General features: G+C 42.9%; 1 protein-coding gene across 1 annotated transcript; it reads right to left on the bottom strand.

Annotated features, from left to right (window-relative positions):
- Positions 3,121 to 4,303, bottom strand: LOC109844907 (protein LATE FLOWERING-like). The gene has a single exon (XM_020414073.1). It carries the CDS (start codon positions 4,122 to 4,124, stop codon positions 3,543 to 3,545), a length of 582 nt encoding a protein of 193 aa, XP_020269662.1. The 5' UTR covers positions 4,125 to 4,303; the 3' UTR covers positions 3,121 to 3,542.

Raw genomic sequence — 14,180 nt, 5'->3', positions numbered from 1 at the left:
GTAGCATCACCCTCCACCCGCTATAATATCCAACTGATCTGATCAACACTCTCCACCTGCCAAGAGTCCAATGTGGCATACCTGCTCAGAAAGAAATCAGAAGCACCCAAATGATAACCAAACGAGCCTCTGAATCCCAAGCGTGCAATCGGATCAAATTTCACATCATTGATGTGACCAAGTGCTGGGTAACTAAATATCCGACGCCAACCAAAATCTAAAGCAGCTCCACCAGATCCAAAATCACTAAATACAAAAGTCGACAACCTATGTATAAGATGACCCAAATGTGTCGAAGCCCGAATACCAAGTCCAATGCTCGACAACCAACACCGATCCTCCTCCAGAAAGGAACAGCTCATCAAATCTGTCATCTCATATTGTCGCCTCAATGTCTCCTCTCTAATGAAGTGTCTCCAACTGCTATGAGCTCGGTACAAATGTAAAAAGAAACCCCTACTCGAGCTAGTACGATAGATAACTTTTTGCCAACACACTTCTCCCAACTATTACGGACTACTAGGACTTCAAACCAATGGGGCTTGGTTGCGACCCATAAATGCCTAGTACAATCCCTAACTACAACAACCAAAAAATGATTACCTCCCAATGATGCCTCCTTGGAAGGCCCCCAAATGCCTGACTGAACACCTCCTAAAAGACCCATCGATCTATGGATAGAAGTGCCAAACTCCACCACGGTCTTCTCGCTCATCCCAATGTGCTCAAAGGACTTCCATTTGTAGGTCAACGCACTCCTCAACAACCTATGCACAGCATCGCCAATCAAATACCCTAGCGTCAAACAACACCACAGTCTAGCCAAATCCAATGAAGTCGTCAGCGTTCTATCAATCACCGTGCTCCCAAGCAAATAGTACAAGTTACTCCTTCTGATGCCCTTCATCAAAATCATGGACCAAAATGTAACCTTTAAACGTGCATCTGCTAAGGTCACCCTATAGCCTGTTGCCTCCAAAACTCCAAGTGAAATAATGTTCTTCTTCAATTAAGGAATGAACCTTACTTCAACTAACTCCCGAATCACCCCGTCACTTATCTGAATATGAACAGAACAGATACTACCAATAGGACATTTGCGATCATTATCCATGAGTACAACATCCCCTCTTTCCAACTCCTGAAAGCTGGAGAACCAATCCCTCCTAGGGCAAATATGGTATGAGACACCCGAATCCAACATCCACTCAGTGGAGTCAGTAGCACAAACTGACGGAAGTGCTAGGCACGAATAGCTCGAAGAATCTGAATCTGAAATATCACCACTAGCCTTGGTAACATTCACCTCTGAAGCTTCAATCGCTTCCCCCTTATTCTTCTCGGCTCGATCATTCAATTTTGGGCATTCGGCTTTTCAATATCCATCTTCTTTACAAAAAGCACACTGATTCCTATGAATTCCAAGATGTGCCCCTCTAGACTGTGACCTGCTACCTCGGTTTGGACTCTTTGCTCTTGCAACCAATGCCCCCGCTACTGGCTTAATAGAAGTCTCCTTATCCTTCTTCCTAAGTTGGTAATTCACAAGTGTAGCGGTGACCTCACTATATGAAAGAGATGCCTTCTCATTAATAAGAGTAAGGACGAATGTCTCATATTCCTCGTCGGGTAAGGAACTCAACAATAGTAACGCCTTGTCCTCATCTTCAACAATAACATCTACATTCACCAAATCTGCAAGAAGCTTCGTGTAGTGGTTCATGTGATCACCAATGGATATCCCCTTCTTCAATTGGAAGCAGTAAAGTCTCCTCTTCAAATGCAAGCGATTTTCGATGCTCTTCGTCAAGTACTTTCTCTCTAGGACTTCCCAAATCTTCTTCGCCGAAGTCTCATTCATCATATTATATTTTAGATCTTGAGTGAGACAAGACCTAATCACACCACAAGCTATTCTATTCATTTTCTTCCAAACCTTCTCATCAATGTAGTCTGGTTTCTCGTCCAACTCTAACGTATCTTCCAAATTCTGCGCATTGAGCGCATCCAAGACTTCGCATCGTCAAAGTCCAAAATTGTTAGTGCCATTGAATTTCTCCACGTCAATATTCATCGAGTACATATTCAAACTTTGGACAGTCTTCACGCCTGAAAAACCACCCTTAACACCTTCTTTCCCGGCCATAATCCTCAACACACCACCAAACAATTGCAAAAACGAACAAGAAATAGATCCAAACTTGAAAAAGATAGAATCTTTAAAAAAGATCCCACCTTTATCACCAACTAAAACCCTAGACGAGCTTCCAAATCGATCTACTCCTTCAAATAGCCCAAGCGTAGCCCGAGCTCTGATACCAATTGTTGGGGAAAACCCGTGTCGAGGAACCAAACCAACTGCCGATCAAAGAAGGCAAAATCCAACCAAAATCAATGCACAAACACCAAACACCAGTTTTATCATGGTTCGGTAATTGCCTACGTCCACGGGGCAAGAAGGGGATGAGTTTTTTTACTAATAAAGAATAATAGTACAAATTGAGATTACAAATCACTCGAAGGAACAAACTAATCTCACCACAAAGCTCTTAATCTCTCCAAATAAACCCTAAACAAATAGCTCATAAAATACCTCTTTTCTGTGCTCCAAATATCACAAACTCTAGCCTTCAGAAACCCTAGAACGTATATTGGTATTTATACAAACACCAAAATCCAAATCAGAACAGGAAACTCAAACTGGGCCCTCGGTCGACCGCGCCAAATCCAGACTCCTCCCAGAGTCTGTGCACGTTCGGCAGCTCCCAAACTGACTCCTGTGGATCCCAACACCTGTTCTTCACCAAACTTCTTTACGGTTTCTTCAATAACTTATGATGTTACTAATAGGATGAGCTTCAATTATATGACTCTCTTAATGCTTATTTAGGAAAATGAGTCGTGACCTTCTCCTCATCTATTTTTCCATGTATATAATATATTAAACTAGAACCATTTAGTACCTTAGCAAGCACGACTCAAAACTCAAATGATTGAGAGAAGGAATCTATCTCCTGTTCCCAAAATCTTGAACATACTCATAAAAAAAAACTTTCTAAAAATAACAAGAAAGGATGGATATATGCAAATTATGGAGAAGGAGAGAAAAAGGAGGGAACAATGATGTTACAACCTCAGAAACGTACATCCATTACATTATAATCATATCCCCACCACCACAACCAAACACAAGCCAAAATGCATCACATGCTTGTATACTCTCTCCCCCCTCACCAAAGGTAGAAAAAACATCACAGATCAAATTCCATCCAATCCTTTAGCAAGGTATAAGCCTAAATCTCAACAAAAGAACAATCATTTCAACTCCAAACCAAACTAATTAAAGCAAGAACTCAACTCACACACCCCTCTCTCTCTCTCACATACATACATGCATACATACATTCACAACTCTCTCTCTCTCTCTCTCTCTCTCTCTCTCTCTATCTCCCTCTCCCCCTCTCTCACTAAACACATATTCAATAGTAAATAACTACTAGCTAGTTAGCACATTACCAACTCTACTTACTCAAATGACACACCTAAAGCCTCAAGGAGAGATCAATGTTAGTCTCACTGATCTCCTCACCACTAATAGAATAACTAGCATCCTCACAACCAACATAATTATAACCTTTACCACTACCATCATCATCAACCTCCTTTTGATGAAACCCCCTCTCCCAATTCTGACGATCTACCTCCGCCATCGACGCCACCATCACCGTCTCCCCGCATTCCACATTGGGTCCCGTGTACCGTGCATCCGGGTCATACCCGTACCCGTAGTTAGCCCTCAAGGAATGAGAGCCAATAGCAAAGGGATGGTGACCGTTAGCGGTATGGATGGAGGGATAGTACAACTGAGCATTCCATCCCACACTCCTCTCCTTCTTGTGGGCATTCTGGTGGCCGCCGAGGGCCTGGGACTTGAGGAACTTCTTGTTGCAGAAGAGGCAGGGGAAGAGCCTAACGTCTCGGCCATCGACGTTAATGGTGGATGTTGGCCATGATGGAGATGAAGAAGATGAAGAGGAGTACTCATGAGAAGGAGAGAGAGTGAGAGAAAGGTTAAGAGGGTTAGCAGGAGGAGGAGCCAGAGATGATGCCTCTTGTTGCATCATGTTTGACTATTTTTGGGTAGGAGGGTGCTGAGGAGAGTGGACTGTGAACTCTCTCTGCTACTACTTGGGCTTTTTATTCATGTAAGGAAAGACAAGGACACTGAGAGAAGGACGCCAACCGTGTTAAAATAGAGCAAAGAGCTCTCTTTCTCTATCCCCCTCTTGATTTCATTTATTTTATTTTTATTTTTTTTATTTATTTTTCCCCCCGCCCCTCTCTCGTCATGAGCTCTCCCATTTGATGGAAACGCTTCGTCCGTAGTCCGTGCTCACAAGACCACAGTGGACCCTTAGCCCATCGTGTAGAGGCCCATTCGTGATATTTGCCCCCCCTCAATACTTTCCCTCACCCGTAAAGCTACATTCTCATCTGTTATTTGCAATCATATTTAATGAACAGGTATTATATTATGTAAGCTTCTACTTTATTAGGGATTAATTATCTGGAAATGCTGATATGTCAGTTAGATCTACTCCGACTCGAGATCGACACATAAACCTATAAATAAATAAATAAATAAATAAATAAATATAATTGAACACAAACAGTAACACAATACAATGGAAAAGAGCCAACATTATTTTTTAGGAACTACAAGATGTTCGTCTGTCTCCTGTTGTATGTGAAAAATCCGCGAGTATTTTTCTCTTTAATTACCTCACAAAAGCGGCTCACAGACTTTATGATTTCACATTTGTTTCTTCTCTACATCTTATTCCATCACCCTTATTTATGCAGCTTTTTTTTTCTCAGGACCCTCATTCTTGCTTGCATAACGTTAGACATAATGATTTCACATTTTGTTTTTTTATAGCCAATTATAGAAGGTTACATTTCAACAACATCCACAGGAGACTTGCATAAAGCTACTTTTGAAAATTGATAGTTGCAAACTTACACTGTGACCTGTAAATTATAGAGATATAATATAACATATCTCATACCTTATGGCCCTTCAATTCCCAAAGGGCTTGATAGGAACTAACTAGGCACCGATCCTAAGCAAAATCCAAGGTCGTCTCTAAACTTGTTGTGGACTTCAACATGACTCCATGTTAGAAATAATACAAAACTATAATCCTCAACCCTCATCATAACTTCGGAGTTTTGATGTAATAGTTAGAGAGGCTAAATTGAGACGGTATCATAGCAACCCTCATCTTAACTTCTAAAAATTGACATCGGTACGTGAGTCTAGATTTTAGCCCATAAAAAAGAGACGTCCAACCTACGAGGGCATTGGTAGAATTAATATTAAACTGGTCGGCCTTCATCATAACTTCGGAGTTATAATGTAATTTTAGAGGGACTAAATTTAAGACTCCGTCTGGAGTCAAATTCCCATGCAAGCTCCTTTAGAAATCCAAGTTTGCTATAAATTTTTCTTGAGTGTGATTGAATATATCATTACGTGCGAAGCTTCACCTCAACCTAATATGCTCCCACACACAACTCTTAAAAGAGAAATCAAGCCATTCCATAGTCTTGTTCCAGACTTCACTAGGGTACAAACATAAGAAAAACAAATGTGAATGGTCTTCCAGATTGGATACACATATATAGCACACACCTGTTTACTTGCGATATCCCCATTCGCTGCGTTCTGTCTTGTGTCGTCAAATTAATTTTTTCTGAAGCACCAACCACGTTATGAATGAGTGTTTGGGGAAGCTTAATGTACTCCAAGCAGTCTTATGCCCAAGCACAACAGGACCATTCCCTACCAAGCTATGATACACCTAAGAGACATATAACTTACCTCCTCTACTTATGTCATTCAATTTGTGAATAACACCTTTAGCAGATCGACCCCCACACAGAAATCGCATAGTCCACACACTTGAGTATCTGTTTCCAGCACCAACAATCTCTCCCTCTGACATGCACATCCCAAATATTAGACCTCTTTAATTAATGTTCATGCACCCATTTAATCTATAGTGATCCTTTTTTAAGGTGTAATTAAGTCCCATATTAAACACAAAGTAGAAGATTGACTCCACGTTATTTGGGGAGAAAGTTGATGTATTCATTGACGAGTTCATTACAACTTTAAACATTACAATGAAAACAAAAAAGTTAGTCTTTTTATAAGACGCTTACACAATGAAAACAAAAAAAGTACAACTCTCGTCAAACAGCGCAACGGATGTTTATCGCCCGCTGCTTGCATGGGATCTTGGCCTGTGACAGGGATGTTGATATCCGTGGACTACCAAACGATCAGATCAGATCTGGAGCTTCGTTGATTCACGAAGGAATCACGAAACCGAAGGAATTATCTCGGCAACAACGAGATAATCACTCTTCTCGAGATCACCGCAACGGGGTAATCTTAAGGAAAGAAACCGAGAACTGTAGATCTGACGAGCTCCTCTTCTTTATGCTGACGAACTCTATCCAATCTTCTCCTTTCTTATGAAATTCATGCTCCTTCAGTTTTCAATTCAGAAGGGCTTCGCCAATGCTTGAGAATTCTAGATCTGAAAAAATAAAGGCCTGGGGCTGTATTTATAGGCTTCGGGAGCTCTGTTTTTGGATAATAATGGTTGATTCACTCTTATCTTTAGTTGTAACCACTTTATCACGTTCTTGGATAGGTTTAGATCAGTTAAAACAAATCCAGGTGGTTAACGGTCGAAAAACGGCACAAAACAGCCGAAAATAGATTTTCGGGGCTGCGGACACCCATAGGTGTCTTGGCCAAGCATTGGCCGAGACACCACTTGGTGTCTCGGCCATGGTTTGGATGAGACACCACTTGGTGTCTTAGCCAAACTTTGGCCTGAACTTGATTTCACGCGTTCCGTCCGTTTTTGCCGTATCTTCATCGTCCGAACTCAAAATTACGTGGTTTAAGATGTGTCGAAAAGCTAACGAGGAGATCTATAAGCTCTTACAGTTGAATCACATGTTAAGTAGACGGGACATGAGGGGTGCTTCGTCTTTTGTAAGCGACGCATAGCTCCTGATCAGTTCGTGTTTGGTTATTCTGAAGTTCCGTTGCTTCGCATGGTTCGTCGACTCACTTCATGCGCTTGTCATCATCAAATGAGCTTCTGTGACTCGGATAGCGACATTCATCGTCTTCTCTTTATCTCGAGCCACGTGCGGGAACCTATAGGTATTTTTAGATGCCTACAGATACCCCCTCTAAAGTGTTTTAGTCTCGTTTTTTTTATAGAGGAGGCTGAAATACTCTGAATGTGATCGGTCTAACCTTCAGTCGGTGTAAAGGACCCGTAGTTAGCTTTGATTCTTGACTCCTTTGATTTTCAGTCTATTCAATATTTTTACGAAATAGCTAAAAAAATTTCGATGCTGTATTTATTGTCTGGCCGTCGTTGAAGTCTCAAATCAAAAAACGGTGAGTTGATTTTGGCTTGTGTCATTGAATTAACTTTGAACTAATTATCTCTGTGGCAACGTGTTGACCGGCGTTGACTCAGAGCCCGACATTGTATTTCATCACAACGCGTTGACTAGCGTTGACCTATGGTTACGCGTTGACCAGCGTTAACCTTAGGGTTTCGGATCGCCCGGTGTTGACTTTTTATCGCAATGCGTTGACTGTCGTTGACCTATGGTTACGCATTGACCGACGTTGACTTTAAGGTTTCAGATCAATCACCGTTGACACAGTTTATACTCGTACGTTTCCTAGAGTATACACAGTTTAAGCTCTTAAGGTATTGAAGTATGGTGATCCCAAATATTAGGGCTACAGGACTACCTGTTAAAGCTGATTCATCTGTATGTATGAATCTAATCCTGAAGTTGTTGGATCATCAAGGTACGAGACCAACTAATAAAGCTGGTGCATCAATAACGCTCACATTTATAGGATTTTTGGCAAATCCTCAGCCATCAACGAGTTTGATGAGTCTTTACCGACTACCGTTTGAGTCGGGCTAGCATGCGGATTGTTTAAGTCCGTTCCGCATATAGCATTGTTCTAAGAGAGTTAACTCCCTTAGTGCTATGATATTGAATACGTAGACTTTATCTTTCTCATGGGAATTGACTACCCAACGACGTGTGTTAGACATAGACTTGGGTTTTTTGGCAAACCCTCAGCCTTCAACGGATTTGACATGCCTTTACTGACTACCGTTTGAGTCGGGCTAGCATGTGAATTATTAAAACCCTTTTCACATGTGACGTTGTGCTAAGAAAGTTAACTCTCTTAGTGCTACGATATTGAATACGTAGGCTTCGTCTTTCTTACGGGAATAGACTACCCGGTAACACGTGTTAGGCGCTGACTCATCTCTACTTAGACATCGGGATAAAAATTCCCAGATTTGGATTCTGGTGTCTTCTTCAATCGGTGAAAGACTAAACCGGTAACGCGTGTTAAACACTAACTTATCCCTACTTAGGATTCGGGATAAAATTCCCCGTACGTATAAGGAATGGATTATGGTGTTATTAATAATAACCTGCTACAATATTGAATATGTAGGCTTTCATTCTTTTTACGGTCAAAGACTAACCGGTAACACGTGTTAGGCACTGACTTATCCCTTTTTAGGCTTCAGGATAAAATTCCCCAGACTAGGATTCTGGTGTCTTCTTCAATCGGTGAAACACTAAACCGGCAACGCGTGTTAGGCGTTGACTTATCCTTTCTTAGGATTCAGGATAAAATTCCCTACGCGTGTAAGGCACGGATTTTGGCGTTTTTTACGGTCAAGAACTAACTGACAACGCGTGTTAGACACTGATTTATCCCTTCTTAGGCTTCGGGATAAAATTCCCCAGACTGGGATTTTGGTATCTTCTTCAATTGGTGAAAGACTAAACCGGCAACGCGTGTTAGGCGTTGACTTATCATTTCTTAAGATTCAGGATAAAATTCCTCGCGCATATAAGGCACGGATTTTGAGAGTTGAAAAGTAGTGTCTTCTCTTGGGGTAAAGACGAACCCGATGCTAGAGAGGAAGAATTTTATATTCTATCACCAGTTGTAAAAGAAACTCAAAATGGGATCTCTACTTCGAGAATCTGAAGAGTGAAACTAAGAGTGAGATCTTCACTTCAGGAATCGAAAAGATTCGGATAATCCTAACTATCGAAAGGTTTGATTACCGAACTAAAGATGAATTTCTCATTTATCGAAAGTGAATTGTGGTTTTGACCCTAACTGTAAAAATGTTTGACCAAGCAGGAGTTTGAGGTGACCCTAACTGTAGGAATGTTTGATCATTCGATTTGAAAGTGGACCTCTCGTTCATGGAAAGAATCGAGAGGAGATTTTGGTTGTGGTCCTAACTGTAAGAAGGTTTGACCAAGTATACAGTGGGAGTGAGAGTACAAATCATATTGGGAGTGTTGACTTGTACCGATCACTCAGTGGGTGTTCTTAGTGTCAAGTGATAAAGACTTAACACGAAGAGGTTTGACAATTGTCGAGGATTGGCAGATTAAAATTCTGAGCATTATGTCCGGACTCTAACAATTGGAGTGTTGAGTGCACAGACACAGTGTGAGTTTGAATGGATTAAAGTAAAAAAGAATTTTAGCAGACCCACCGTCAATTAATTTGATCAGTAAGGGACTTTGTGGTGGGGAACTATGAATCGTCAACACCAATGGGAGTTTTTTTTATGAGGGAAGATTGATCCAACGATGTGATCAACTCTCATCTCAGCAAAAGAGTGCTCGGAAGCTGGTGGAATTGCTCCTAGCATTTAGAGTCCAAGTGGGAGTTTCTTATTCATCCTATTTTTATAGCGACCGAGTTATCCTAAGAACGCAACATATAACATTCTTTCGGGAACTTCCCGTTACATCCACCCCTAGCTTCTTTGTGAAACTGGATCTAGCATTGTACTCAGCTGAATGGTCGGGTTATCCTTAAGAATATCATATACGATATTCTTCTAGGAACTTCCTATTAAAATTAGGAAATAGTTTAGACTCGTATACCTGTTGGAGTATTGAGAAGCAATTTATACTCGTATACTCTTTGGAGTGTCGGAAGGAGCAGTTTATACTCTTATACTTGTCAGAGTCTTTATTTGGCTTAATTTAGCGTTATGACGCCAACTTCAACCGGGGTTTGGATACTATTCTTTAGAGCGAAGCAAGCCTTGGTGGGATGAATGATCCTCCTATGGTACGCATAGTATTTTGGATCCGTAGTATTGTTAGCTTCCTCCTGATTTGCGATAGGTGGTAGCTTAATCTTGTTATTCTCAAGGAGAGATTCGAAAATAGCTGGAACGTCTTCGTCCTTGAAGGAGTACTCTTTTTGGAGTCTCAGACCTGAAGTCTTTTGCTGTCTTCGGGATTGCTGTTATGATATCTGATTAGCATCAACAGCAGCTGCAGGGGCCTTCCCTTTATCACAAGAGACGAAGCTTGAATTTGGAGGGTTAGCCGTCGGTTGGCTTCTCTTGGCTTTCTTCCATAACAGCGCAACTTTCAACTCTTTCCAGGTGTTGGAGGGTTAGTCGTCGGCCTGCTCTCTGTGCACTTTCAACTCTTTCCAGGTGTTGGACGCTGCTACTCCCATAACTTCTAACACGTCCAAAGAGAGGTTGTTGTGGTATGTTTGAAGGATGAAGTCCTTTGTGATCGGATCTTGGCAGTTCATCACCTTATTCCAGAAGCGCTTGACGAAGTCATCGACCGTCTCGTCGTCTTCCTGTTTCTCATCAAAAAGTGTCCTGATTGACACCTCCGCGTCATCATCAAAGAAGTGAGTGAGGAACAGGTTCTTCAGGTCATCCTAGCTGTTAATGCTTTCAGGCTTGAGATGGCGGTACCAATCGAAGGTGGGCCCGCGAAGGGTGCCAACGAATGACCGAACCATCAAGCCTTCATTGTCAGAGATCATGCCCAAGTGGGACTTAAAGTAGATCAGATGTTGAGTGGGAGAACCCTTCCTGTCGAATGGTGTGAAGTTAATCAGGTTGAACTTCGCCGGGTACGGGATCGACTCCTACTCTCTCGATAGGGATACGGAATGCCGGTCTTTTTCACCTCTTGAGTAGACATCAGAGCGTTGATTTTGCTTTCGATGTCTTTCATCTTTTCATCATCGCTCGTATCCTTCCTTGGTCGATTTTTAGGAGGAACAATGGGGCCACCCCCAGTGTTGTCATCATTGGTGGGACCACCCCCACCGTTGTTATTCTCAGTGGGTCCACCCCTAGCATTATGGTCAACGGGAGGGTTATTAACATTGATGTATTCATCCACATCTGAATTACTAGTTGTTTGGCTGACATTGTTGCGATGACTGGATTCACCTATCTGATTCGACAATGCTCAGATCTGTCGGTCGTGCATTTGTCGCATCTCCTATATAGCCATTTCCATTTCAATTTTGAATGGTTCTCATCTTCGACAATACTACCCTAATAATTTTGGTACACAGACAGTGAGTGTCCGCTTTCCGGGTACTTCTCTTTCGATATTTGTTTGTACCCCCAGCCTGATAGTAAAACTCATCGGTCTGATTGACGGAGCAGCCTATCGTACGCTGGCATAACTTTCTAGGTATAACGTTATCATCGTCAGACGAATACTTTTCCTTTTTAGGATATAACGCTTTGTTAGCATTTTCAAGAGTCATACATTTGAAGTTACACCTTTGTGAGCGCGGGAACTCAACGGGCTCTTGGACTTCGATTCGCAGTCCAATGCGGTCATTTAATGGAATTTTTCCTTTATGAGAAGGCTTAGAATTGTTGCAATGGCGAATGTGACCCCTAGCTCGATGAGTTGCTCGGGGTTCATGTATCGTGCCCAAGTGTTGTTTGACTGGAGCTTTACCTTGATCCTCATGAAAAGGACCTAGGAATTCCGTTATTGCTTTCCTACCTCTGGATATGTCCATACTGTCACGAAGCTTCACCGGAGTGCGGGATTAGAAGGAGCGAGATCTGAACTTGATGAAAGCTGGGAACCAGCTTTGGATCTGGAATCGAGCGAGTGACACGACTGGTGTCTCTTGTCGGGTAGAAGCACTGACTTAGCCTTCGGCACCCAAACTTACTTAGATCTTGGTGGCCTTTTGAACACCTCTTCTTTTTGTAATTCTTTTGCTTTATGCACAAGGATCCGGGCGTGTGCAAGACGTGCGTGACGCTTCTGAATGCACTCCTCAAGAGTGGAACGGTTTCATTTGACACAAACTCATTCGTTAGTAGGTGGTTAGGAGGAGGTTCCTGAAGCTCGCTATGGCGATGGTTTAGCCATTTGGCATCTCCTGGACTTCAGATCTGTTTGGTAGCGGAGCCCATCCACTTGCTCTAAAACCTTAGCGAATTGGCGGGCAAGATGTTGATGACACCTTTGACGAGCCCTCTTCAAAAAATTTGGCATGCCTTTAACAGTCAACTCCTTAATGGAGGCAGGGTCTAGATCTATGGCTTTGGCTTCATCGAATGACGTCGGGTCAACGCGAGGTGCAACTGTAGCAGTGGCGGCGGAGAGATCATCTTCTTGGGTATTGAGATCTAAAGACTAACAGATATTCCAAAAGGAGGAGGCCTTCCTGCACTTGCGAAGAGAGGTGGATCTGGAGGAGGAGGAGGAGACGTACTCCTCGAACTTCTGCTGGTCGAATTCATATTCAACCTCTTCGTTCACCGGGATCTTGATCGCTGGTTGCTGTAGGCATCTAAAAATGCCTATAGGTGTCCGCACACAGCTCGAGACAGAGAGAAGGCGATGAACATTATTATCCGAAGCAAAGAGGATCATCTGACGTCGACAAGCGCACGAAGCGAATCGGCAAACTGTTGATGACACGACAACGAACCACCACAAGGGCAAACGCTAAGTGGACCGCACGCGTTAATCAACTCAAAGCGTACAAACGCGCCCAACAGTCAGTTAACACGCACGCATCATTCAACTCGTGCATGTTAACCAATTCGTGCGCATCAATCAGTTCGCATGCGTCAATCAACATGCGTGCGTCAATCAACACGCGTTTGACGGTCAATTCTACAACGAAGCGTACAAGTCAACAAGACGGTCAAACACGCAAAATGGTGAAAAACACAAGCCCTGAAAAGCCGAAAAACACCGAAGAACTCAACAAAGCAAAAAACCCCGCGTCCGCGCGGGTCGGACCGTGCCGACCCGCGGCCACGCGGGGCCGACCCGCGCAAGCGCGGATCAGACTTGTCCTGCGCGCGCTGTTTTGACCCGGTTCGGTTTTTGATGGTTTTTCTGGAGATTTGTTGGTTCCAGGGGTTTCTAACTGACTTGATATTATCCCCAAATGTGGTTAGGCTGTTGTTAACTGAAGATAGAGCCAAATCACTTGTTCTCATCCAAATAACCGCTTCCGAAGCCCTATAAATACAAGCCTAGGGCCTTCTTTCAGAAGGGGCGATTGATTATCAAGACGAGGAGGTGCTGCCGGATTGTGGAGTCAAAGGAGCACGAATTTCAGCGAGGGTTGACAGATCTTGGTGAGTTCTTCGGCATAAAGAAGGAGAGTTCTAGAGATCCGACGCCCGTTCCCGTCCGTCCCTTGAGATTAGGCTTGGTCTTAATCTCGAGAAGAGCCCTGATTTCGCTTGGTCGATCTCAGCGCTTCAAATCAAATACTTCCTCGGTGAAGGCGAAGCTCTGCCAAATTTTTTATCAACCAGATCCAGATCTAAGGCGGTCCACGGATAAACCCCGACACAGGCAAAGATCCCACGCAAAGCAGCGGGTGATAAACGTCCTCTGCGTTTGTTTTGACGAGAGTTGTAAACTTTTGTTTTTATTGTGTAAAAGTCTTATAAAAAGACAATCTTTTTTTTGTTTTCATTGTAACGATCGAAGTTATAATGAATACCATAATGAATACATTAATTTTCGACGCAAACAAACTGGCGACCACAGTGGGAGCCAACAGCTTCGCTTCCGGAGCTGTAGTGTCGCAACCTCGGATCTGCATCCCGGTTGGAGAAGTGGTCGAATACGAGTTCGACCAATTGAAGTTCGAGGAATATCTGTCGTCCTCCTCCTCCAGATCCTCCGCCTCTCGCAAGCGAAGGAAGATCAACGCCCCCGTTGTTACGGTAGCTGAACCTTGCAAC

The sequence above is a fragment of the Asparagus officinalis genome, chromosome 6 (assembly GCF_001876935.1).
Source record: "Asparagus officinalis chromosome 6, Aspof.V1, whole genome shotgun sequence".
NCBI classification, from domain to species: domain Eukaryota; kingdom Viridiplantae; phylum Streptophyta; class Magnoliopsida; order Asparagales; family Asparagaceae; genus Asparagus; species Asparagus officinalis.
The sequence above is the reverse complement of the archived record's forward strand: the minus strand, read 5'-3'. Positions and strand labels throughout refer to the sequence as shown.

Bases quoted from the DNA above. Each gene is read 5' to 3' on its own strand.
- LOC109844907 (XM_020414073.1), bottom strand. From the start codon at position 4,124: ATGATGCAACAAGAGGCATCATCTCTGGCTCCTCCTCCTGCTAACCCT.